At 36.0% G+C, this 26,339-nt stretch overlaps 8 protein-coding genes across 8 annotated transcripts; 4 read left to right on the forward strand and 4 right to left on the reverse strand.

Annotated features, from left to right (window-relative positions):
* Positions 1–825: 825 nt before the first annotated feature.
* On the forward strand, positions 826–2,707 carry EV154DRAFT_489869 (major facilitator superfamily domain-containing protein). The gene is made up of 6 exons (XM_051599355.1): positions 826–1,116; positions 1,173–1,236; positions 1,298–1,467; positions 1,524–1,718; positions 1,785–2,291; positions 2,351–2,707. Exons 1-6 carry the CDS (start codon positions 927–929, stop codon positions 2,611–2,613), a joined length of 1,389 nt encoding a protein of 462 aa, XP_051463816.1. The 5' UTR covers positions 826–926; the 3' UTR covers positions 2,614–2,707.
* A 3,854-nt stretch (positions 2,708–6,561) lies between these two features.
* On the forward strand, positions 6,562–8,968 carry EV154DRAFT_597755 (lactate permease). Its single transcript, XM_051607007.1, has 7 exons — positions 6,562–6,836; positions 6,905–7,149; positions 7,207–7,264; positions 7,324–7,591; positions 7,647–8,047; positions 8,105–8,484; positions 8,541–8,968. Exons 1-7 carry the CDS (start codon positions 6,646–6,648, stop codon positions 8,846–8,848), a joined length of 1,851 nt encoding a protein of 616 aa, XP_051463817.1. The 5' UTR covers positions 6,562–6,645; the 3' UTR covers positions 8,849–8,968.
* Positions 8,969–9,623: 655 nt separating this feature from the next.
* On the forward strand, positions 9,624–11,754 carry EV154DRAFT_409872 (Sec1-like protein; the record flags this gene model as incomplete). Its single annotated transcript, XM_051595366.1, has 6 exons — positions 9,624–9,772; positions 9,830–9,920; positions 9,975–11,071; positions 11,130–11,238; positions 11,291–11,587; positions 11,647–11,754. The coding sequence occupies 6 exons, from the start codon at positions 9,624–9,626 to the stop codon at positions 11,752–11,754; spliced, it is 1,851 nt and encodes a 616-aa protein (XP_051463818.1).
* A 171-nt stretch (positions 11,755–11,925) lies between these two features.
* Positions 11,926–12,588, reverse strand: EV154DRAFT_409985 (uncharacterized protein; the record flags this gene model as incomplete). Its single annotated transcript, XM_051595376.1, has 3 exons — positions 11,926–12,113; positions 12,173–12,506; positions 12,562–12,588. The coding sequence occupies 3 exons, from the start codon at positions 12,586–12,588 to the stop codon at positions 11,926–11,928; spliced, it is 549 nt and encodes a 182-aa protein (XP_051463819.1).
* Positions 12,589–12,832: 244 nt separating this feature from the next.
* On the reverse strand, positions 12,833–14,006 carry EV154DRAFT_546796 (homeobox domain-containing protein). The gene is made up of 2 exons (XM_051604713.1): positions 13,112–14,006; positions 12,833–13,051 (listed from the first exon to the last, which is right to left on the reverse strand). Exons 1-2 carry the CDS (start codon positions 13,991–13,993, stop codon positions 12,989–12,991), a joined length of 945 nt encoding a protein of 314 aa, XP_051463820.1. The 5' UTR covers positions 13,994–14,006; the 3' UTR covers positions 12,833–12,988.
* A 1,371-nt stretch (positions 14,007–15,377) lies between these two features.
* EV154DRAFT_597758 (uncharacterized protein) lies at positions 15,378–18,866 on the reverse strand. Its single transcript, XM_051607008.1, has 3 exons — positions 18,786–18,866; positions 18,512–18,726; positions 15,378–18,425 (listed from the first exon to the last, which is right to left on the reverse strand). Exons 1-3 carry the CDS (start codon positions 18,835–18,837, stop codon positions 15,522–15,524), a joined length of 3,171 nt encoding a protein of 1,056 aa, XP_051463821.1. The 5' UTR covers positions 18,838–18,866; the 3' UTR covers positions 15,378–15,521.
* Positions 18,867–21,855: 2,989 nt separating this feature from the next.
* Positions 21,856–23,949, forward strand: EV154DRAFT_409911 (kinase-like domain-containing protein; the record flags this gene model as incomplete). The annotated part of the gene is made up of 7 exons (XM_051595370.1): positions 21,856–21,984; positions 22,037–22,131; positions 22,186–22,445; positions 23,101–23,443; positions 23,523–23,656; positions 23,714–23,770; positions 23,819–23,949. Coding segments are annotated over 7 exons (1,149 nt in total), but the record flags the coding sequence as incomplete, so codon positions are not given.
* A 1,309-nt stretch (positions 23,950–25,258) lies between these two features.
* EV154DRAFT_409819 (uncharacterized protein) lies at positions 25,259–26,014 on the reverse strand (the record flags this gene model as incomplete). The annotated part of the gene is made up of 2 exons (XM_051595363.1): positions 25,259–25,508; positions 25,677–26,014. Coding segments are annotated over 2 exons (588 nt in total), but the record flags the coding sequence as incomplete, so codon positions are not given.
* Positions 26,015–26,339: the final 325 nt, after the last annotated feature.

Consider the following 26,339-nt stretch of genomic DNA (forward strand, 5'->3'; position numbering starts at 1 on the left):
TCTTTAGGTAAATTCCCCCAGAATTATGCACAAATAACTATGTGTTTACTAAGATATCTGGTATAATTGTACTCTGTAAGAAGCAGATGTGTAACTTGAGTGTTTAGTAATGCCATTTTTTGTGGCCATCATAATGCTCGTATTATATGGTATCCTAAGTAAATTATACTGCGAAAAAAAGTAATCAGTAAAGAAACTAGGATGAGTATAAGGTAATATTTGTAGCATAATCACTTTATTAAAAAAAAAGTATCATGGGGGTTTCCCTGACAAAAAAAAGGGTGAGGCCAACCTTTAGTCCCTTGAACAGAACTCTACAGCTTATTTGAGACTAGTTGCACTACGTCCAAAAGTTACATAATTTTTTCACACTAAAAATGTAACAATTCACAAAGTCCCTGATTTGGATTAAAATAATTCTCCGTACGAATCACAATTGTTGCCAGTATATTTTGTAATACTGTTTGCACCCTTTTGTATTTTTTTCTCACCAACACATGACCGCATCAAACTCCCCCCCCCCTTTTTTTTTGTGACATGAAATGATCATAGTAAAAGAAAAAAAATGATAGATTACATCGATGCATACAGGCATTAAACTTGAAAAATTGTTACTCTATCTTTTTGCAATAAGTCTATAGTAAGCTGCACCTAGATATACCTATATCTTTGCTCAACACATAATAAAAAATGTAAAAATTAACGTGTGAATCAAAAGTGTAATTTATAGACGTGCAACTATCACCTGTCTAACCATACTTTAAAAAACAATACCGCAACCCGATGAAGGGTTATTTCTTCATTTTATGGTATATTAGTATGGGAAAATTAGAAACGGTAGAAGAGAGGGAAAAAAAGTTGCTATAAAAGCATCTGTACAGTTATTCTCTTCTTTTGTTCCTATACAATTTTAAAATTAAAATATTATGCCTCTATTTAAAAAGAAAAATGACGAGGTGGTCGGATCGAAAAAATATGATGAAGAAGCGAACAAAGCAGCTATACCTAGTTACCTCATTCCAGGTATCTTAGTCACCACCCTTTTCTTTCTTTGGGGTTTCAGTTACGGCTTACTCGATACATTAAACAAGCACTTTAAAAATGTTCTTAACCTTAGTAAGTTAACCAAAGTAGTCTCATCAGGTAGTTTTACTAACAAAATAAACGTACAGCTACTACCGAAACAACATACATGCAAGTAGCATACTTTGGTGCCTACTTTATTTTCAGTGTGCCGTAAGTTATAATTTATTGATATACTGTAAAAAAAAATCTGAAGTTTTCTACGGTTTTGCAGTGCAAGTATGATCTCAAAAAGATTTGGATACAAAAGGTCAATTATTTTCGGTCTTTCACTTTACGTCATTGGCGCAGTATGTTTCTATCCATCTGCTGTAACATTGAGTTACGGAGGATTTATTGGGTCATTGTTTGTCATCGCATGTGGTATTACAACTTTGGAAAATTGTAAGTACACTCTTTGACGGATGTGCATGATGTGACATGACTAACATGTGTATTAGGTGCCAATACTTATATCACAATTATTGGATCCGCTAAGTCTGCCTCACTCCGTATCAATTCAGCTCATGTTTTTAATGGTCTTGCCAGTACAATCGCTCCCGTTGTTGCTTCATACGCATTCTTCGGTGGTGTTGAAGAAACCCCAAACGCCTCTTTGGACTCTGTTAAATGGACATATGTTGGCGTAGCTGGTGGTACGTAAAATATTTTGAAATCACACATTCGACTTGCACAATATTTATGTGTTATTTTTTCTATAGGTGTTGCTCTTGTTGCCGTTATGTTTTGCTTTGCCTATATTCCTGAAGTAGATGAAGAAGCTTTAATGTTGGCCGATGCTAAAGAAAGCGGATCAGAGGTTCGCCGTGCCTCCTTGCTTTCCCCTCATTTATTATTTGGTGCATTTGCTCAATTTATGTATGTCGGTGCTCAAGTTTGTGTAGCTTCTATGTTTATGTTCTACGCAGCTGAAGTGGGACACTTTAAGGATTCAACTGGCTCTATTTTACTCTCAGTAGGTCAGGGCTGCTTCACAGTTGGAAGACTTTTGGGTGCAATTTTGATGAATAGATACCGTGCAGATTATTTAATGGTTATTTTCTCTATTGGAGCCATCATCTCTAATGTATTTGTTATCGCCATGAAGACGGAAGCAACTACCTATGCTTTATTAGCTGTTATGTTTTTTGAAAGTATTTTATTCCCCACAATTTTCTCATTGGGTACAAAAGATTTGGGAAGAAATCACAAGCGTGGATCATCATTCAGTAAGTTGTTGACTTTAAAATTTCTTTAAGCCATTATGTATTTACCAATTGTCCAATAGTTGTCGCTGGTGTTTCTGGCGGTGCCGTCCTTCCCCCAGTTATGGCAGCCATCCATGATCACACAAATGTTAATATTGCTTTCGTCATTCCTTTGATTGCATTTATTGTTGTGCTTATTTACGGTCTCGTAGGCCATCGATGGATTCGTTACGTGGATGAGCCCATCCTTAATCCTACATCAATTGTCGACAGAGGATTTGATGACAATGATATCCTCAAAAAAGATCATATATCGCAAACAGAAAATATCGACAAACATTAATGTATCTAGATATCTCATGTATTATAATAACCTTAACACTAAATAATTAATAAAACATTGTACACACCCCTTGAATTTAAGTATCAGATATTATGAGTGTTGTAAGAACAAATAATATTAAACACGCTGTTTGCGTTGCATTTAATATAAAAACATGTTATTTTTTGTTTCACTTTCTCGTGCACAAAAAATAAACAGTCAAATCTACACAACCTGTGTGCAAGAGGTCAGGCAGCTGACACAAATAAAATATTCTCACGTATTTCAAGCTAAGCTGACAGAGAAGATTAATACTGTGGAACTTGTTATAGAAAGAATGCTCTCTGTATCCATAATGATGCAATTTACATATTCTCAAATAATCGCATGTCATAAAACATGTTTATTACATATATAAAAATACTTTACAATAAAACATAAGTGTTACCCCAGCATAAAATTATAGCGCTTGTTCTATTCAATGCCACCACCTAATTTAGAAAAAAGAAGATGTGGGAAGATTTGGAAAGATTTGGGAAAGGGGCTTTCTCTTTAAGGTCATGTCCGATGTTGATGCCACGGTTTTTAATTTTTCCAAAAACATCATTTTTGAAGGATTTAGTAAGCCAAAATCAAATTGAAACACAATCATGGGTTAAAAAATAGATTTAGTAACTATTACTAGCCTATAAACGTAAGAGTTAATTTCCTATAAACAGTAATAAAAAAATAGTATCGACTGTTAAAAAACCAAACAAATGCCGTAGATCCCATATTTCTTTGCTTACGTAACCGAATCTAATCATTAAAAATTATAATCATCGTGTCATCAAATTACGAATCACTTGTTTGTTTTGTTTATATTAGAGTGTTTTTTCCCGCTCACTTGGAATATTATAATTTTCTCACGATAAAAGATGAGTAAAGGTCTATTTGAAATAAATCATTAAGTGTGAGCTTAGCTCTTTCGGATCGTAGCAAACTACATGAAAGTCGGCAACTTAATAACAAGTCTTAGAGGTTTGAATAGTATTTCTGTATATGTGCACTTGTACGTGTGTATTGTTTTCACATAATGTGGGGTTAAAAATTGTACAAAATGTAAATGACCCGTCGGAGGCATTAGTCCACATGTATTACATAGTTACGTTACTCGATTCATTATGGAATATTAATCCCGGGTCTCAATTTAATTTTTGTATTGTCTATTGTTTCTTAAGAATGAAAAGAAACTTTAATCGAACAGGTGGAACATCCCCATATTTCTATTGTCTTGAATACAAAGCTCCAATGCCTTGATTTTTATTTTTGGTGTGCCATAGAGAACGTGAATACAAAACTTTGAGTGTAAAAAACAAGATTTTGATTGGCCAATCAAGCGACCATTAGTTTGACTTAATGAAAAGGACGCTTCCGACGAATAATAGGAAATAACCTGGATGACATCAAATAAGCTAGTTTAAAATAATAAATGGTACAGAATTACAGTAATATATCATTCTACTTGATGATGCGTTTGAGCATGTAGAAAGGGACATTACATACACACATAATATTTCAATGTAATCAGGGTATACTTTGCATTTTCTCGTATAATTTCCCTCGAAGACTCGGTAAACGATTATTCAGTTTTAATAATATATTGCCTTATTTTTTTATTTTAGATACCTCAGTTGATACATAAATTAGCTTCTGTTGTCTGGTGATGTTGCATCTTTTAAATTTTCTGTGACATAGTAACGTTTGTATCTGATTTGCTCCTAAGTGAAACACAGCTTGAGCCTGATTTATTTGTTAAATCGCAAAGCACTCCTCATTGGAACTACCGAAGTGAACTTTACGTGCAGTTGGTTAAAAAATGCTCATGGCTTTGAAATGTGCAATACAACTGATGATGCTAAGATAAAAAATTATATATATGAACTATAGCGGTTGTAGTGTTCGAGGTAAAGATCGGATAGTAAGTGAGCAATGGCTGTACTTGTTCTCTCCACTCAGTCGAGTTTCCGTATCTTTGTATCATATGGTACATCTGTATTCTTTTAATTGAGGTTTTCAGCTGTACAATCATTAATATGTACTGGTACATGTAATGTTTCCTGTCAGCTTATAACTAGGGAAATTTAAGTGATCACTCCTAGGTTTAAAGGTAGACCAGCTAATTACGATGCTATATTGATACCCACGCGATTGCTTGAAAAACGGGTTTATGCTCAGGTTAAATAAACACCTTGAACACTATGTGAGCGCACCTTTGTAAACAATAATGTTCTTTTAGTCTGTTACTAGTTGAATCCAGCCTTGTTCATAAAAACGTTGTTCGTCTGACGCTGGTTTCCGAAGAAATGTAGTGTTAAATCGAAGCCCTAGATTTCTACAGGTATCCCTTTCCATCGTACAATTATGAGAAAGACACTCTTATTTGTTTCCTTAAACTGCTCTCAGAAACACTAAATCTATCGAACAGCTTGTAATACAGAAACTTTTGTCGACTAGTTCGGCAAGAAATCCAGTATGCTTGATTGTCATCTTGTACCGGTTTTGGATAGCCAATAGGAAATGTAATGCTGTCGCTTTTATTCTGTAGGTAGTTGAACGAGAGTTGTGATGAGTTTTAGATTGCTTGGTAACAGTTGCACCCCCTTCTCGCATAAGCTAATTGCACAATGTGATATTGTTAGATCCATGAGATTTATGTCCAAAGGCTGGTTGGTGTTTGCTCTCGTTTTTTTTTTTTTTTTTTTTTTTTCTGCAATTGCGATGAATTCTCTTTGAGGTACTGTCACATCGTTTGTAAGCAGAATTAGTTGACCGAAGTTGTGGCAAGACCCTCAACCACTATCATCTTATGTAAAGTGTCCTTATAATAAGGTTGTCTCGACACTATTTTGTTAGCTTTAGTTTAATGTTTTAGTTGCATTTGGATCATGTTGAAAACAAGCTTGTAAAGCACTTACCCGAAAACAATTGGGTCATATGTCCAAATTTTAAGTAAAGAAATTCCTGATTGGCTGATATAATAAAACCCTGATTTTTGGACGCAAATCACAGTACCTCTCTTTCTGGATTTGAATAGGTGTATATGTCAGTATTACACGATATTTTCGTACAACAGCCGAGTAGCGGGATCTTCAGGACACTGCTGTATTTTGTATTCTTCTTCGGAGGAGTAATGGTCGTGTTACGACTTTTAATGCTACTAATAAAAAGCTCGGTCATACCCGCGCTTACCAATGCAATTTTAGGTTAAATACTATATGAAGTAATCAAGTAAAGCAAAGAAAATGGTCGATACTTTAAGCAACAAAATAATAAGCTTGTGCCTCTCCCGTATGATATAAAGAAAGAAAATCACCTCATAATGCTTTGTGGGTATCAGCTAATTAAAAACAAAAAATACTCCCAAGAACCAAAAAAGGAAAGAATTTAAGAAACTAGTTTAAAAAATGTGGGGAAATCACAAAGATCAGTGTGCCTACAACAAAGGATTCACCATATTTGAAATTCTCAATGTAACCACAAAGAGCCTTGTTTTTTCCCTTACTTTTCTCACGAGAACCGGGTAAAAATCCCATCATGAGAAAATAAATGTCTACTACCTAGTGTATATTAGTGGTAATTGGGGATCCAATTGTTACTTTTAAACTTGTAAGATTTACATGCCTAGTTCAGTGTCTGAAATTATTTTCACAATTTATCGCAATAATTTTTCACATGTGTATATGTAACTTATGGGAATATGTTGGTAAAAAAAAAAAGCGGGGGAAGGAGGTTATTTGATAGGAATACGATAAGGTTCTGGATTACACAGACTGCAGCCAGACTAGGTAAAATCTCCATAACTTACAGTTTGTGGTACATCGTTTGTTTCCCCACACTTTCGACAATTCTTCTCAAATGATTATTAGTTAACCTACTTTGGAATATTCACACATAGTGAGTTTGTATTGCACAAATGGGTCATACACCAATAATTGGAGTTCAACGAGAGTATAAATAGCGCTTGAATTTGATCTTTTCTTTCCTTTGTTAATAACAATTACTTAAACAATAATGGTTAACGTACCTACACTTCCTACAGGTCCTGAGGTAGCCGGACTATTTGTCCAACCATTAACACCCATTGGTGGAAGTCTTATTGGATCATTCTTCGTTGGTCTTATCCCATTATTATTAGTTTTGGTTCTGCTCGGTATATTCAGAGTTCGGGCGCATTATTCAGCTTTAGCAGGTCTAATTGTTTGGTAAATATATTAATTCATCAAACCAAAATGTTTCATACTTACAATTTTTTTTTTAAAAAAAAAAATAGTATATTTATCGCTATTTTCGGATGGCACATGCCCGCAAAACAATGTTTCCAATCTATAGGAAATGGTATAGTTTTTGCAAACTGGCCAATTATGTGGATTGTAGTGAATGCGATGTATATTTATAACTTGGCTGTTCAGTCTGGTATTTTTGAATACTTCCGTCGTTGGCTTTTGACTTATACACCACCTGACAAACGTATTATTTTATTAATCATTGGTTACAGTTTCGGTGCACTTTTAGAAGGTAACAGGAATTTTAGTGACTCACAAGAAAATTTTTTCTAACTTGTCGTGTGTTTAGGTGTTGCTGGCTTTGGTATTCCAGGTGCTATTTGTTCTTCTTTAATGGTGTCATTAGGGTAAGTGAATATCCGCTTGTTTATTTCCCGGTAATATCTAACGATTCAATTGCGCGTAGTTTTGATCCTTTGGATGCTTTGACATATACTTTGATCTTTGATACCACACCTGTCGCCTTCGGTGCTTTGGGTATTCCTGTCACAACATTGGCTACTATTACTGGTTTAGATGTTATGAAGCTCTCTTCTATGATGGGTCGTCAATTACCTCTTCTCAGTTTGTTCCTTCCCCTTTACGCCTTGACTTTCTATGCTGGTTTCAGAGCTGGTTTCCTTGAATGTTGGCCCGCAGCTCTTGTGGCCGGTGGTTCATTTGCTATTGTCCAAGTAAGTATTCGCAATAGAAAAATTTGATAGTTTATCTGACTTAATTCTATAATAGGGTGTATTTGCCAATTTCGTAGGACCCGAGCTTCCCGATTTGATTGCTGGTCTCGTATCTTTAATTTCACTTGTTGGATTTGTCCAATTCTGGAAGCCCAAATATAGAGCAGAATATGCTGCTTCTGTGTCACCTATTAAAGCAAGAAACCATGATGAAGAGAATAACAGCAGAAGATCTTCTCTTAATCAAAACGATGCTACAAACGTAAATGCTCAAACAGGAGAAAAGACAGCATCTGCCGAAAAGGTTGAAGATACACAAATTGAAGACAGAAATGATGATTCCGCCGATGCCGAGCCTCAAGATGGACCAGCTAAATTAATCGTTGAAAGACCAAATACCCGTGAGACTTTATTAGCTTGGAGTCCATGGGCTTTAATTGTCCTTATTGTTATTATGTAAGCATTGGAAAGAACCATTCTTACCGTTTATACTAATATGCTATTTATTTATAGTTGGACTTTTGCTAAGGTTCCCCACTACGGAAAAACTCTCGTACACTGGCCAGATCTTCATCAGAAAGTCTACTTGACTCTTTATGGTAAAGCATACGATGCTATTTGGGTTTTCGAGCCTTTGGGCACTGGTACTGCTATCCTCATTTCTGCATTCCCTTTTGGTGGTCTTGTTTTATGGAACGGAAGTCCTCCCCGTGTATTCTGGGTCTCTTTAAAGATTACTGCAAAGCAATTGTTCTTACCCATTCTTACTGTCTCATTCATCATGGCCTTTGCTTATCTTTACAACTACAGTGGTATTGCTTACACCGTCGGATTAACTTTGTCATCAGTTGGTAAAGCTTTCCCCTTCTTGTCAGCTTGGCTCGGATGGTTTGGTAAGCACTTTTTATATATATCATCATTACGTACTTTGACTAATTGTTATAAATAGCTTGTTTCTTATCCGGTAGTGACACTTCTGCTAACTCTCTCTTTGGTAACTTGCAAGTTGTTGCAGCTCGTGAACTTGGTTTATCTCAAGTCTTAATGGCTGCTACTAACTCCAGTGGTGCTATTACATCTAAGATGATCTCACCTCAAAATCTTACTACCGGTGTTTCCACTATCGGTTTAGAGGGTCAAGAGGGTAAGGTACTTCGTCGTACCATCTTGCATTCCATCTTCATGTGCTGCTTTGTGGGAGCTATGGCATGTGTCCAACAATACGGAATTCCTCAAATGATTCCTTCCGATACTTAAATACAACTTCCCATTACCATACATTTTCTTTCAAAGCCATATTATATATATTTATATCATGTATCATTAATTATTTTACATATACCTTTTAATAAATTTTTTTATTTTCACACAAAAAAACATTTTTTTCCCACAATTATCAATGATGAAATAAGACAGAGCAAGTGCCTTGAGTTACATGTATCCAAACCTAAAATAATTTAAAGTTACATTGTAGTCTTGAGATAGTTTTAAAATATACGGGAAAACTGAAAGTTTGAAAGTAATTAATCCGATTTCTTATATCCAAAAGTTCAACAGCTTATAAGTAGTTGTTAAATTTTTAGTTCCTGTTGACGTTTTGTTTATCATGTAACCAAAATATTCAGCAAGTGTTTTGATGAACTATCCCCCTATTGTCGTGCTTTCAGCTCACAAGTTCTCAGGCATTTTTCAAATGAAGGTGTATAAATACTTTTTTTTTTGTTCGAGAGCCAACATGAATGTTCTATGTAAATTAACTGAATCGCATACGGAGAAAACGATTGGCTAAACTCAAAGTTATGATCAGTGACGTGGTTGGTCGAAAAAGAAATGCTTTGCCTTAATAAGACAATAAAAGTGTTCTTCGTCTGATTTTTTTATTAGTGAACGCGAATAGACATGCAAAATCAAATAAGCACAACACCCAACTTGGAGGCTAGCTCTTTACGTTCAGCACAATATGGTAAGACTATACAGCAAATCTTTTAAAGAGTGAAAGCTAAATGATTTATAAATAGCCGCTGTAGCAAATATGCTTCATCTGAATTCACCTGAAGGCCCATCAACTAATACAGAAAATATTGTATGGAAAGTGTTAATATTTGACAAATTTGGTCAAGATATTATTTCCTCAATTATGCGTGTTAACGACCTTCGAGAGAATGGTATCACTGTTCACATGTAAGCAGAAAAACTTACGGCAATAACATCTTTATCGACACTCATGGCTTTTCATAGGCTATTGTCACAAGACAGATCTCCGTTACCAGACGTTCCAGCAGTTTATTTCGTTGAACCTACTTCTGAAAACGTGAAGAAAATTTGCGAGGTAATGAGCCTTAGATAAAGTAGATGAACATTATAATTTACAGCTGCATTGTAGGATTTAAACCGTAATTTATATGATTCTTATTACATTAACTTTTGCTCGACCATACCCCGCCCTGTTTTAGAAGAATTTGCGACGACAACAATTACCGATAATACGTCAGATATGGTCAATCAAGTTTTTGATCAATATCTCAATTTCATTTGCACAAATCCCAACGTATTCTCTCTCAATCAACCACAAACATTTATCAACTTAAATAATCCTACAGCAACAGAATCTCTGATTGATGAGACTATTGATAAGACTGTAAATGCTCTTTTCTCTGTCATTGTCACTATGGGGGTAATCCCAATTATTCGCTGTCCTCGTGGAAATGCATCTGAAATTGTTGCCAATAAATTGGACAGTAAATTACGCGACCATGTCATGAACAGCAGGACCAATTTATTTTCAGATAGTACATCATCCAACTTACAGCGTCCCGTATTGATCTTGTTAGACAGAAGTATGGATTTGACACCAATGTTAAGTCATTCGTGGACGTATGAAGCACTTATTCATGATGTACTTTCAATGAAATTAAACCGTATCACTATTGAAGCGAACGAGGGTGCTAAAAAAAGAAGTTATGATATTGAAAATAAGGATTTCTTTTGGGCAAAGAATGCTTCTAGTCCATTTCCACAAGTAGCAGAGGATATTGACATTGAATTGAACAAGTACAAAAAAGATGCTGCTGAAATTACTGGTGCTAGTGGCGTTTCTTCTTTGGAAGATGTTGGCAATATTGACATGTCATCAAACACGAAATTATTGAAATCCGCTATTAACGCCTTGCCTGAATTAACTGCAAGAAAGGCAACCTTAGATATGCACATGAACATCGCAACTGCTTTATTGAACGATATCAAGGACAGACAATTGGATAATTTTTTCCAGATTGAAGAAAGCATCACTAGACAAAACAAGAATACTTTACTAGAAACTATTCGTGATATGGAAAAGAAAAACCCTGAGGATAAAATGAGACTATTTTTGATTTATTATCTCTCGACTGTAGAAGAAATTTCAAAAGATGACATGGAAACTTACGAAAATGCTTTATCTGAGGCTGGCTGTGATGTTGAACCATTGCATTATATTAAATCGTATGTCACGCTTCAACTGCAGGATACAAATATTTACTGACTTTTTTTTTGAAATTAGAGTGCGTGCATTAATGAGAATGACCTCCATGATCTCGTCACCACCTCAACCTCAAACCGGATTTTCTCAAACTGACTTATTCCGTGGATTCAGTAGTATTGGTAACAAGGTAATGATCTAATGGGACTAATTATGCGAGATATTAACTTGACTGTTGTTAGTTGTCTGACAGATTAAAGGAAGGTGGTTTGGGCGGTGGGTTTGAGAATTTATTGTCTGGCGTCAAAAACTTATTACCAACCCGTAAAGAATTGGTTATCAGTAAAATCGTATCTGATATCATGACCCCTCCTCAAAATGAAGCTACCAAAGTGAGCGATTACCTCTATTTCGATCCAAAGGTTAGCAAAAACTCTAGATCACCACGTCAGCACAAAGTCACTTTCCAAGAGGCTATTGTATTTGTTGTAGGCGGTGGTAACTATGTGGAATATCAAAATTTACAAGAGCTTGCTACAGTAAGTTTTATCTTTATATTTCATTACGCGGGATGTCTGATTTGTCATTTTATTTATAGCAAAATAATAGCAAGAAGAAAATTACATACGGTTCAACAGATATTTTATCTCCCCATCAGTTCTTGGGTCAGTTAGCTACGCTAGGAAGGGAATCCTCGTTGGCTTAATAACAAAAAAAAACTACGCTTTTGATGAACCAAACCCTGAAAACCCCATTAATTTTGCCATTTCATCTTCTCCGTCATTTTCGTCGTCTTTCTTCTTGTGGTGGTCCTTCTTTTGTTTCTTCTTTTCGCGTCTTTTCTGCCTTTCTTCTTCCTCTTGTTGCTTTATCGACGCTAACCTTTCGTCAAGATCTTTAAATCATATGTTAAATAAAAAATTAATATGTATAATAACAGCAAGTACTTACTATATTCATCTTGCTCTGGGTTTTCCTTTTTTCTCTTTAACATGGCTAAACGTTCCTTCACAGAATTTAAATCTGCTTTTTCAACCTTTCCGGAGACACCAACATTATTTAAATCTAAACTAGAATCAGTATTCTATATTTATAAATATATAACGTTCCAAGATCTCACTTACGTTTTCTTCCGTTCAAGTGATCAATGTAAGTGACACTGTCTTTAATTGTGACATCACAGTCTTTACAGTAGAAGCCTGGTTGTTTTCTGGAATCGGCAGCTTGTACAACTTGGATTTTACCAACATTTTGCTCAATGTTAACTCGTTCTTCACGATGCTTCAATGCTTCCTTGCTTGAATCGTCATCTTTATATTCTCTACGGGGTTTTAAGGGAGGTAAACCGAGTTTCTTGCGCTCATCATTCTTTTCGGCATTACGATCGCGTGAATCTCGAGCTTTAGCTTTTGCTGCATATTCTTCTTTGTTCCATGTACGTCTGAAATCTGTGTCTTTCTATGTAGGGGCTGTTAGTTTATTTGATATCATATGGTTTTTTTTAGACACTTACTGCTTTTCCGGCACCGTAAGCACTCATTAGAAATAAACAAGGAGTAATGGAAAATTCTAAAGCAAAAACAAAAAAGATGCAATTGTGATACCGCAGTCACCATTTATGGCTTTTTTTTTTTTGGCATGATGGCATACAATTAAGGTTTTTATATAGTGGTGTATTAAACTACACGGACAGGATCCGTTGATTAATATGTGTATATTCAAAGTTTATTATATATAAAGAAAAAAAAAAGACGATGGTACAGAATAGGAAAATAGCAGAGATTGAACTAAAAAAAAAATGGGAATAAATAATTTGCTTGGTAATAAAAGAATTCATAAGGTTCACCCGGCCGGGTCATAAAAGATAGGGGAGAGGGGAAGAAGAAAAAAAAGTAAAGCATAGTCATAAATAAAGGCATAAGGTCTTGTAAGAGAGTTGATTATAAGTTGATGTTATAATAGGAGTTTACCATTTCAGATGGCTCGGAAAAGCGTCGCATAATCTAGTTCAATTTTACATTAGTTAATTGTGCAAATATCTGATGCAATTTCTATGTATTTACTTGGTCGTTTTGCTCGATAAGCGGCTGTCTTTTCTGGTGCTCCAACATGACTAATACGTTATTATCACTACAGGCTTCTTTGGTTGAGGAAATCCAGTTAGCTACGTTTCGATTATGTGCATGTAAAAAAGAACTGTGATTGGCATTGGTGTTAGTTTGAAGACTATTAATGTAAGCCCATGCGTCCAATGGATGATCTTCTGTTGCTGCAGAAGTAAAAGGATCAGTATCTGTTGGTGCATTGAAAAGTGTCGGCTGACCGCTAATGATACCAGATACATCATCAATCCACCAGCAATAGTCATCTTGTTGTTTTTGTTGAGGGGGTGTCAATAACAAAGGTGAAGAGGAAACTATTTCCTCTGTTACGGTTGATGCAGCATCACTAAACCATGCTTGATTATGTTTATGAGATGGTACAGGTACAGGTAATACAGAAGGTGAAAGGGTCACGTGATTGACTGAATACGAGGTTGAAGAAGAAGAAGAAGATTGTGATCTGCTATGGGCCATACCTGATGATGATAATACAACGGGTGAAGATACTTGAAGGTCATCAATTATGTTGTCATGAGATTTTTTATTTTCTAGTTGCTGCTTGGCTTTTGCACGTCGGTTTTGGAACCAAACCTGGACACCACGCGGAGTCATTGATAAACTGTCGGCCAATTCTTGTCTTGTTTTGGCATTAGGCTTGGGATTGTCAATGAATGCCTTTTCAAGTATTTTGAACTGTCCACGTGAGGTACGTCTACGATGCTTAATTTCAAATGGATTGTAGAAATTGGGATTGAAGTTGCTAGAAGATACGGAAGACTTGCGTTCTTCATGATAATCATCGAATTCATCTTCATCTAAGGTGCTGTTAATTATAGGAGACATGATATATATATACAAAAAAAAAAAAGAAGACAGATTGTCAAGAAAGAGAAAAAGAAAGAAAAAATTAGAAATAATTTTTACTCGCTTTATATAAGCGTGTTGGTAACTTTTTTATTCTATTGAATGAATTAGGAATGTTGAGGGGTCCGAATCAAAAAGAGTTAAAGGGGCAAAAAAAAAAAAAAAAAAAAAAAAAAAATACAAAAAATATATAGGAGTACCATAGAAACGCATTGTAACTATACTTTTGAATATGCACACCAATCATATTTAATAGTATGTACACTTGATAGTAAAAACGTAATTGTTTCTTTCCATTAATGCTACATTATTTGTTAATTAAGCAAGACAAACAAGCAGAAGAAACAAAACCAATGTTATTCTGTTTCTGTCTAGAAGAGGAGAAAGAACTTTAAAGAAACATTTGACAAAAGGGGAGCGATAATAGAGATGTCAAGAAGCTTGTTATACATCATTCTATTGGGGGTCTTCTTTATTATTTATTTATTTACTTTTTTTTTTTTTCTGTAAGGAGAGTATTGACTTGTATAATATTTTAGTTTGTAAGAATAATGAAATATCGTATTTAGTCCGCCAGTGTTGATTTCTGAACTAGGCGGCTTGTGACATGTATACCAATTTCGCATTCAAGATGTCAAGGACCCTTTCTGCACTTTTTGGTTGTATATTTCGTCATTTACCTATTGTGAAGCCTTTTTTTGCGTAGTAACCTTTATCAGCTGACTGCATGAAAATGAAGACTTAAAAATAATTCACACTCTGGCGGTATGTATTCTTCTAAGTTTACATCCCATGCTGTAAAAAGGGGAAACAACACATATATAGAAAAAATAGGGGTAAGAAATAACAGTTATTTTCGTGAATACACAACACGAAAAGTTTTCGTTATTGTAATGCACTTTGTAACACTGCAGATCATTGATTTTCATTGTTAAAACAATCACGCTACTGCAAATTACAGACAGCGTCGTAGAACAAAGAAAAAATTACTACATGTGTTTGTATTTATACAAGAGAATCCAGATTCCATAATCCTGCAGGTTCTTTTTAATAACACTCGTCAATAAAACAATTTCCTTTTAAAGTTAATCATATTACCTCCCTGTAGTCATTTTTTTGCAATGACGTTACATGTGATAGCTCTTTATATCGAGATCGCGGCGTAATGGCATGCTTAAAATCCCTAATAGAATGCTTATTATAAATTCGTATTGCCTATACTAAATTACAGCTGCTTTATTGGGATCAGACTGTACTTGACAGAACCCCTTATTATGCAACACTATTTTAGTTCATCCATTGACGTATCTGTAAATTAGCTATCCCGGTTTTTTATTCTTCTATTTGAAAAGACTAATCAATGTACACTGCTCCTATAATATCTCCTTTATTTATAAATGGAATAGTGATATATGTAATTTAAATTTTTATTTAGCTTAAAATTATTTGATTATTGGAACAAAAAAGGTTCACTTTTTTAAGGGAGAATGGTAGACTATAGATAAATTTACCAACGTCTTTCGCTGCCAGCAGATCCGGCACCGGCACCACCTCTTCCACCAGTGGCACCACCGCGAGCGGGAGGAGCTCCGTCACGACGTTCAAAACCACCCTCACGACGAGGGTAACGATCGCTATCACCACGACGTTCGCCGCCGAAGCCACCTTCACGACGTTCGCCACCAAAACCACCTTCGCGACGTTCACCACCAAAACCACCTTCACGACGTTCACCACCGAAACCACCTTCACGACGTTCACCGCCGAAACCACCTTCACGACGAGGAAGACGTTCTTCAGGGCGACGTTCGCTGGTAGGACGAGTAACACTACGCCAGGCACCAGAGTTTTCGGAACGCTCAGGAGTAGCGGGGGCACGAGATGCTTCACGACCTCTCCATCCACCGGTAGAGGCGGGTGCTTCTCTATCGGCAGCAGCAACACCGCTAGCAGGAGCGGGGGCAGCAGCGGCAGCGGCAGCACGACTTCTCCATCCACCAGCAGAGGGAGCTTCACTTGTACGCATACCAGGGGGAGTGTAAGCTGCCTTGGCAGGAGGAGGTGTGGCCTTGCTGGCTTGTAATTTACGTTCAATCTCAGCCTCACGTTCAGCAATCTTTCTAGCGATTTCGTCGTTCTTCTTTTGTTGTTCAGCATAGGCTTCCTTCTCCTTAGCAATACGGGCCTCCTTTTCGGCCTTCTCGCGTTCCTCAGCTTCACGTCTTTCGCGTTCTTCTTGCTCACGGCGACGTTCTTCAATTTCTTCTTGTTCACGGAGCTTGAGGAGCTTCTCTCTCTTTTCACGCCAGAGAGCAATTCTTTCGGCCTTCTCCTTAGCAATAGCCTCATCAGCAGCCTTACGCTTAGCATCGGTAGCAGCCTTACGTTCTTGTTCGATCTTACTCTTGTAAGTTTTATAATCACCGAGAATACGAGAAAGACGAGCCTTAAGCTTCATGTTTTCTTCGAATTGTGCCTTAGAGGCAGCAAGTTCAGCCTTCTTTGCGGCTTCGTAGAATGCCTTATCGGTCTTTTGTTGAACCTCATAATCCTTTTCTAAGAGGGGAATTTCTTCTTGTCTAAATGCACGTTCGGTATGATCGATACGCTTGGAGATTTGCTTAAGACGGTCGCTTAATTCTTTTTGTTCGGTTTGGAGACGAGACACCTTAAGGTTTAAGAGAGTTGTGACATCAGATTGTTCAATTTCTTCGGGCTTCAATTGAAGACCAGTCTTGGAAGAAATTTCTTCGGCAATTCGCTTAGCTTGATCACGTTGGACCTCATCTTGGATACGCTTGATACGTTCTTCTTCACGACGCTTCATATCTTCTTCGACACGCTTCTTCTCAGCTTCGGCCTTCTTTGCGGCAGCAGCAGCCTTTTCTTGGGCAATTGCCTTTTCCTTGGCAGTGATTTCGGCTTCGATAATTTCCTTACGACGTTCAATAATAACCTTACGGGCCAAAGCTTGCTTGTGTTCTTTTTCAGCTCCAGCAAGAGCACGTTGAACAACGAGTTGCTTAGCCTTTTCGGCATTTTCCTTGACAGAGGGATCAATCATTTGGACAACAGCATGAATACTGACACCAAGACGAGACAATTGTGTGCGCATTAAGTCAGCGGGTGATGATTGTAATTGAATACCTTCGGTAACGGTATCTTTAGGAGGAGCAAACAAATCGGTCTCGAAGATCAAACTTTGAGAAGCATGATCAATACGGATATTTAATTCTCCACGCTTGCAACCATTCATGATGAACTTTTCAATAGTAGCAGCATCGTAGTTGAAAGGAGCGGGGAAAGATGCCAAGTTCAAAACAAAATCGAGTTTGACGGTAGTATAAACTTGAGACAATTGTTGTAAAAGACGAGTCAAGATAACTTGGTGAAGAGGACGAACATATTTGGCTAAATCCTTATCTTCAGACAACTTGCTCATGATGGGGTTGATCTTTTTACAGATGGAAAGAGGGTGGAATTGAACTTCGAGAATGTTGTATAAGTCACGAATTTCAGGACGAACACGAGACAAAATGTTCTTGTTGAGTGCTTCCTTTAATAAACCGGTACGGGTAGGATGGGCGTTTAATCCCATAAGCATAGAAAGACGGTTCAACTTTTGGACACGGTATTCATCAGCTTCAACATATCCAGGACGAGTCTTGGTGGTGGTGATGATAGGAATGGCAAGAGCGGACAAAAGGACAACAGAGGCCATGTGTGATTGTTGGTTGTCAGTTAAGTTCTTGTTAACAGCACGTTCAATGGCAGAGAATCTGTTCCAAGCAGCAGAATGGAAGAGGTAATCGTCAGAAACCATGAAAATCTTGGTCAACTTTTCGTAGTAGTTGGCCATCATAACAGGCTTAGGAGGACGCTTGCTGGTAGTCAAGAGGGTATGAATATCCTCAACAGACTTGAAAGCTTCTTGCCATAATTCTAATTCGGCAGCTGCGTTTAATTGAGCAAAACGAGATTCCAAATATTGTTGAAGAGTCTCGGGATCGTTCAAGTTGACGGCATGAGGTTGGTGAGAATATTTAGCGACGTTGAGGAAATGGTTACGAAGAATTTCACAAAGACGACGGAATTCAGTCTTACGATCATAGGTCAAACAAAATTGGAATGCCTTTAAGGTGACAGAGTTGTAAAGACTTTCTAAACGAGAGTTGTTTCTCATGATATCCAAAACAGTACGATATGCTTCCCACAAGAACTTTAACCAAGGTGTAACGACGGCACGATCAGTACGATCTTTAGATTGATCACCGGAAACGGTGCTGAGCATGATGGACTCAGGTGTCTCTGAAGCTTCTAAATCTTCGACATCGACAGCGATCTTATCGGCCTTAGCACGAGCTTCAGCGACCTTCTCTTCAGCAAGACTGAGCATCTTGTTGATGATGGTCTATCAAAATAAAGTTTACATTAGTTGAGCTTGAAAAATGTTGAATCTGAAAAGTTGAATCTTAAAATGTTGAATCCAATTATTACCTCAATAGAGTTAACACTGGTGTTTTGAGCAATGTTACGGTATTGATGGAGACCTTCCTTAACCATCTTTCCCTTCTTGAGTTCAACACAAAGCTCAACATACTTAAGCATGATGGGTTCCATAACAGTAATAGGATTACTGCGAGAACGCTTTGAGAGAACTACATCATGAAGAGCTTGTAATGCAGCTTCATCTTGTCCAACACTTTGGAGTTCTACAAGTAACAAAATTAATCAATCAATCCATCTATCTATCCATCCATTCTGTTAGTACCTTCAACTCTCTTGAGGACATTATCAGACTTTACTGCGTAAAAAGGTGCCATTTTTTATGTTATAAAGGATGTTAAGGAAAACGATAATAGTGCTCCATCGTATGTTTCATTGATCCAATTTAAACCCCGAATATCTGTAAATGGGCCCACAAATGCAATGTCCCGATAAAATAATGGAATAAGCAACTAAAAGTGTTTGCTTCCCTGCTACAAGTACAGAATAAGTCTCATATGGTTCTGTTGTTACGATTTTAAATCTTTCACCTTGGGTAGATTCAGTATCTGATTTAAACAGCCTTAGAATAAAAACTAAGGCCAATAACGATTTTAACAATGCCGAATTTATCAAAATTACTCCCTTTAAATACTCAAAAACGCCTAAATCCTGGTGAGAATCTACTACTACATAATAAAGCGACCTCATGTTACATCAGCATCTGGTGGAACTATGATTTCCAATTTTGCACGACCTATGCATGATACATTAGAATCCAGAATACGGGGCAAAGTCAATGCGATTAAAGAATCGAGCATGAGCCGGCATCTACTTGATAGATTAAAAGCTTAAGAAATGTCTGAAACAATTCTCCCTGGTGGTATTCTTACTGCGACAGCCAAACTCTCTAATTGTAATACAGGTTTCCTATTAGGGATTGCAAGAACAAAACCCTTTCTGCAGAAACCAAGATTACATAAAGTAACATCTTGGTAGAATCGAGTTTAGCAATATTTTAATGAGCGTAAAGCTTGATATATCAACCAACTAATCACCCCCAACTCATTCGGCGTAGCAGTCATTAAGAACTTGCACAATCAGTATGGACAAAATTCTCAAAAATAATTTGACTATTAGAAATGAAGACGTTTTTAGATTTAGCCTACAAGAACCCGTGTCTGATTCAATGAACTATACCTATAACTTGTCCGAAATAATATATTTAGCTAAATGTTTGCGCTTAGAGAAGTCAGCTTTGTTTCGGGACAGATATAGAAAAGCTAGTGTGAAGTGTTTGTAAAATAAATAAAAAGTATGCACCAATGGGAAAAGGGTGAGTGACATAAAAGTTCTCATGTCACAAGAACCTTTGAAAAATTGTTCGAATTCTCGCCGCATCTATACCAGTCAGTGTCAATATCGTGGAGATCTCAGAAGTTTCTATAGCTCTAAAATAACTGAAGGTATACCTAAATAAAGCTCTGTTTAATGAATTTCTACCATTTTTATCTAACGTGGACATGTAAAAATCAGTCAAAACCCAAACTGATAATGCTAATTGACGATCAAGAAACAGATGCCAGCTTGAGACATAAAGGCTTTTTTTGATATGAAGGAAACTAAAAGCAAGAGATGTAAGGAAAATACACCCGAGTGTGCAATATGGATAAAAGCAACAGTGTAATTTTTTTTCCAAAACTAGTTATTCCGTCAAAACACAGGATTAACTTTAGCTCTTTTAAATGTAAAAACATCTATCCCAGAAACTCATGTCTCGTGACATCCTGTTGGCGCTCACGACTACCATATCTAGACATAATATTACAAGAAGGATTTCCTGTTTTTTATACTAGCATCAGTAAATACCAAGGCTGATTTTCACCACACTTTACCACACTACGTCTTCCATCTTTTTTAAATAAAACTTTTAGACAGTGATGCAGTTTGCTGCTTGGAAAGTGTTGCTTGTGTTGTTATTAGAGAATGTGACGACTGAATTTTATTGATTTAAGTTTTCGTTTTGGAAAGGCTCGTGCGCTGGTTTCGCCTCTTCTCCTATTTCTTGTATGTTATATAATTGCACTCCTTTTCCTGGCTCTATTCCCTTCCTTTTCTTTTTTATATATATAACATTTACGTATTCGGTTCTATACACAATTATTTAATACTACGCCCTGTCAATCATGTCATCAACCACTACGGCTTCATACAACGCTCCTCATTTAACAAAAGCTAAAAGTAGTACAAATTTATTGGACAGAATCAAACTAGAGCAATCAAAGTTAGAAGAGCAGCTTGCGATAGATTATTTGAATAAAACTCTCAATTTAAATATACATCTGGGCAGCTTACAGCAGGAGTTGAAAGATGGTGTAGCATTATGCAAGTGGGTAGCAAATATATGTGATTTATGCTAATGTTTTGTATATTGATAAATTATCTTTTTCAATAACTCAGCCTAGTAAATCATATACGACCTGGAACCATAAAAATGGTAGCTCAAAAAAAGGATTTTTCATTTATTCAAGTAAGCTCCTCGATTCAATTTCATTATAGCCAACAATAACTTACTATTTTAGATGGATAATATTACGCGGTTTTTGCAAGGGGTACGGCAGGTACGGTCTATTAACAAATTGAGGAGGAAAAATTATTAAAAAACCAATCACATATTATAGCTTGGTATGGATGAGCCAAGATTGTTTGAAGCCAACGATCTACATGGAGCAAAAGACATGTCTGCGGTAAGATTTACGAATATTTAGTGGAATTTATGCTGATCTTCCAAACAGGTAATCAATACAATTCTGACATTAGCTGAATTTTCTTCTTTAAACACTACATCCCTCAATAGGGAGAAAGAGGATCAAGGTAGCAAGAAAAAAAAACTTGAATTTACACTTGCTACATTTTAACTAAAAGGAGTTCAAATAGGAGCCCATAGAGATATACGAGAGATTTTTTCAAGCAAACAGGATAAACCGTTAATTGTGAATACCAAAGACACATCATTTGATTTAAATAATAGGCCTCCAAAGTCTCCACTACGCCCTCCTTCAGGTACATCAGGAAGAAAGACTAAAGAGGGAAGATCTAATTCTATTTGTTCGACCACTTCATCATGTTCGTCAACATCTACAAACACGCCTATGACACCTCCTATGCCAATGACACCTAGAAAGAACTCTACAAAAAGTGTTCCAGAAGATAGGCCGCACGGAGAAGAAGAAGAAGGTATCACTATTGCTAATGGAAAGATTGCCCTCGAAGATGAAGCAGGAAATACAATTACCACCTATGTAATGTGAATTGTGCATTGTATACATAATGTGGGCTAACTTTTCTAAAAATAGCAATTAGGAAACTGCATTGGCAAAGGTCAATTCGGTTCAGTCTATAGAACACTTGATCTTTCCACTGGAGAAGTGGTTGCTGTAAAGAGAGTGAAGCTTGAAAATGACGATCTTTATCAAGAAATAATTGTAAGTGTTCGACAAAGCTCGTTTTGCGGCATTATTTAACCTTATTTTACAGAAAGAAGTAAACATATTAAAGACATTGACGCACACAAATGTTGTCAAATATATTGGGTTTATACCAACAAAGCAATACTTAAACATTGTTCTTGAGTAAGTCTATGCATAATCTATGTATGCACGGTTTTAATAATCAATTATTTATAGATATGCAGAAAACGGATCCCTCATGTCAACTTTAAAAGCATTTGGTGCATTTCCCGAGAAACTCGTTGCTTCCTTTTGTATAAAAATTTTGAGGGGTTTGGAATACCTACATGATAATGAAGTTGTTCATTGTGACTTAAAAGCGGCAAACATCTTGACAACCAAGACAGGTGATGTCAAATTGACTGATTTTGGTGTGTCACTCAACCTTAAAATAAAAGCTGTAGATGCAGATTCCATTTCTGGAACACCCAATTGGAGTAAAGTGAATTTTTCTCTTTTTCTTTTTTAGTAAAGATACTGGATGACTTCCAAAATACAAAATAGAATTAAATAGAATAGAATTAACTTCGGAAATTTGATTTTCCGAGTTAATTTTACTTCTGTTCCAAAACACTGAAAATAGAATTAACTTTTTTGACCCGTACCATATATGCAAAACTCTACCTAAACAGCTATATTATCAGATGACAATGATGTTTGAATACATCCAGACACCGGTAACCAAGATAGTTTAACTATTATCAATGATGCTCCTTCCGTTCGCACTAAAACCCATCAGTTTTATATGCACAGTAGCAACTCACTGTTACTTCTCCTGAAAGGGCAAAAAAGACGGTTCTCAGAAGCGTAAAAGAGCCAAATAAATAAACTGTTTTGATAAATATTATTCATAGATCTTATATTTATTATCTGAATGTTATTAGCGTTTATCAGAAATAAATTATTTAATAGAAAGATGATTTTTTTGTTAATTTTTTTTAATTCGGGGGGGTAGGGTGGTCGAATTAACTTCAAAAATTTAAGCGGTGAAATTTAAGGTTAATTCCACGTTACACAACCCAAAAAATTAAGTCTATTCTATTTAATTCTATTTTGCATTTTGGAAGTCATCCACTAACTTTATTTCATCAGTGGCACCTGAAGTTATTGAATTAAAAGGGGCGACAACAAAATCTGACATATGGTCCTTGGGATGTACATTGGTAGAGTTAGTAACTGGGAAACCGCCATATGGCGATTTGCTTGCCATGTCTGCTATGTTTCGTATTGTAGAAGATGAATACCCTCCTTTGCCTGAGAGTATATCTCAAGATATGAAAGATTTTCTCTTATGCTGTTTTCAGAAGGATCCAAACCAAAGATCTTCAAGTAAAGAATTACAGCAGCATGAGTGGATAAAAAAAAACCAGAAGAAGGCACCTGGCAACAAAAAACCTAAAGGTAAAATAATATTACAACACTCTTATTGGACCATGTCTAATTTTAAAGACAGAATCTGTAAACAATGTTGATTCAACACCGTTTCATCTGATAGACGAAGCTGCACATGTAAGTAATATCAAGAAAAAGACGACTAGCGCTGCGAACACAAAGTATTATTCTTTAAATGCAAATACATTACCGTCGTCCTCAACATCCTTTGACGATGCAAATAGTCACCAATTTATTCAAACTTCCTTTGGAAAAGGTAAATAATTGTAATTATTTGAAGCTTGACATACTGTATTGAACTTCAACCGGATAGCTGTCGAGTGCAAAGTGTGCAGTGAAGTAATGGAAAAAGAATCCGTATTTTGTGAAGGTAAGTCAAATTATTATAGTAAGTTTGTCGATACTCAAACTGCTTTAGTTTGCTCTCTAGTATGTCATAAAGATTGCAAAAGAACTGCGTTCTCATGTCCTCCTCGAGTCAATGATCAACAGCCATCATACGATGTAAGCATCAAGTTTTACAGAATGTTTCGTGATATTAATTTTTAGTTGTAGTGGGTATTTTCTGCAAAGATTTACAATCGCAGTACCGGTAATAATACGATAAATATAACACGAGGCTACATTCCACCAGAATTCAATATCTCCAAGCCTATAAAAAGCAACAGTATGAGAGAACCCCGTACAAGTCTAAGCTCAATAAGTAACCATCCTCAAGCCGAAAGTATCCGAAAATATTCTCGCGCATTAGGACTTACACCACAAGAGCAGAAAGCTTTGTGTGAAAACCCTGCTTTGTTGATGCATACAATTGCAATGGAAAAAACGCCAATTATACCTGTAGCTGCAGTAGAGAATGAAACTCTGATTGAAAAATTTATTAGAAAAAGACATAACAGTAAGAAAAACTCTGCAGGGCACGATGAACAGTGCATTATATCTTGAAAGAAAGTGGTTCGTCTTATTTTTGTGAAGCGCAATCTTTCAAACCGTCTGTCTAAATAATTACTTTTATTTTTAATCTTAATAAAAACAGCTTAATACAAAAACTAATTGTATGCATTATTTGTCCTACAAACAGTTGTTAATATATTTGTACCACCATATTTTAATCCTTTGTGCTAATATGTATGCATGTCCCTACTTCATGCAGGGATAGAAACCGAAAATCTTTGGCAGAAGAGCTATATAACCACTTTAATTTAAGAATCATTTAGTGTGTAAGCATCTATTTATGAATTCTTTACCTATCCTTTCTTTAAAAAAATAAACGCTATTGTTATTGTTTGGCAACAATTATTCTGTATTTATTGCACAAATAATCCTTAAATATAATAATTAAACCGAGAATCATGATTGTTTTATGTGACTTTTTTAAGATAATATTCAATTTTACAATGATGTGAATACTTCGGAAATTAGCACTATATACAATATTCCGTATGTCTATGACTATACTGTATTTAGAAATGCATTGCGACGATGATGAACAAAAATTACTTACAATGACCGTTGTCACACCTCAAAGTTTATGTTACTATTCTCTAAAAAAAACTCTTAACATGTCTCTTGATTCCTTGCCCGAAAAAGATAAAATAGAAACGAGGCATGCTTAGCCTACATTCCGTATTTGGGAATTATCGCTGCCAAGCATCTAAAAAGACAGGCAACTTTCGTTCTTTTTAACTTCTGTGTATCTGAGCTTTTTTTTTAAAAAAAAACGTGGAGATCATTAAAAGGAAGTGTTTTTTTGGCACGTTATAGTTTCTTCCATACGCTAAAACGGTTAAGAAATTCGCAAATAAAATATCTACCGATTTCCATAATAAGTATTGTTATTGATTACAAAGTCATTTGCTTATTTAGTTATATCCAGACCAATTATATGAATTTGGCAAGCTTCGATTATCATTTTGTTGCTGTTTAAGTCGTAATTTTTAGCCACCTCTGCCGCACCATACTCTAAACTAGTGGTGCTTTTTGGGTGATTTTCTCTTATTAGGAAATCAAATCGTCGACCCATATTTTTTCTAGCTGAGTTGTATACGTCTACTAAAGTTCTTTTGGTGGTTTTTATTACAACAGACGCCACCGATACCCCCTCGCCTCTAAAACGCTTGACAATTGATACAAAGATTAAATAGGAATGCATGAAAAGGTGTTTACCTTATAATTTCGATACCTTTAAGATTTCCATACACCTGTCAATAATACGCCACAAGTGTATATTATACCAATTCTCGGAGTGATCATTTGCAAAGCTATCAAGTGTGTACTCTTGTAAAAGCATATGTATCGATTGTTTGATCCAGTCTAAATCGAAATGTTTATCTTGATCGTAACTGTCTTCCCAGCTTTCTTTTTGTAAAAATGCTTTTCTTATGTCTACTGTTGATTTGCAGTTGAATTTGTTCAAATATTGTTTGAAATCTTCAGGCAGTTGTGATGTTATGTTGTTATAATTAGTCATTATTTCCTCACTCTCACCACTCGTGAATGTTCCATGTTTGATATACAGTTCAGAATTGTTGACATTAAAGATGAAAAACTGAGAAGGATGCTCTCTAGTTTGAAGCTTGCCAAATTCATATAATTGGTCTTCTACCACTGTACCAGTTGAGGGAGTCCATTTGTCTTCGTTCTTAAGACTTTCAAAGCTAGTGTCTACTTCTGGTCTTGCTTCGGGTGCTAATAAAAACTATTATTTTTACAAATTCAAGAAGATTCGTTCCAATACTCATTATGTTTTTTATCTAGATGATTCCTGAGCTCATCGGTGGTATCATAATGATCAGAACAGCTAAGGCGACCATAATTTTTAACTACGTTTTGCTATAAACAGGGAAAGAGTGTCAGAAAAAAAAACAATAGAAAATTGTTCAATTGTAGGGACTTACCCTCTTTCTTGCAACAGGGGGAGAAAGATACTTTTTTGCTAC

The sequence above is a fragment of the Mucor mucedo genome, assembly GCF_025094135.1.
Source record: "Mucor mucedo strain NRRL 3635 chromosome Unknown EV154scaffold_1, whole genome shotgun sequence".
NCBI lineage: Eukaryota > Fungi > Mucoromycota > Mucoromycetes > Mucorales > Mucoraceae > Mucor > Mucor mucedo.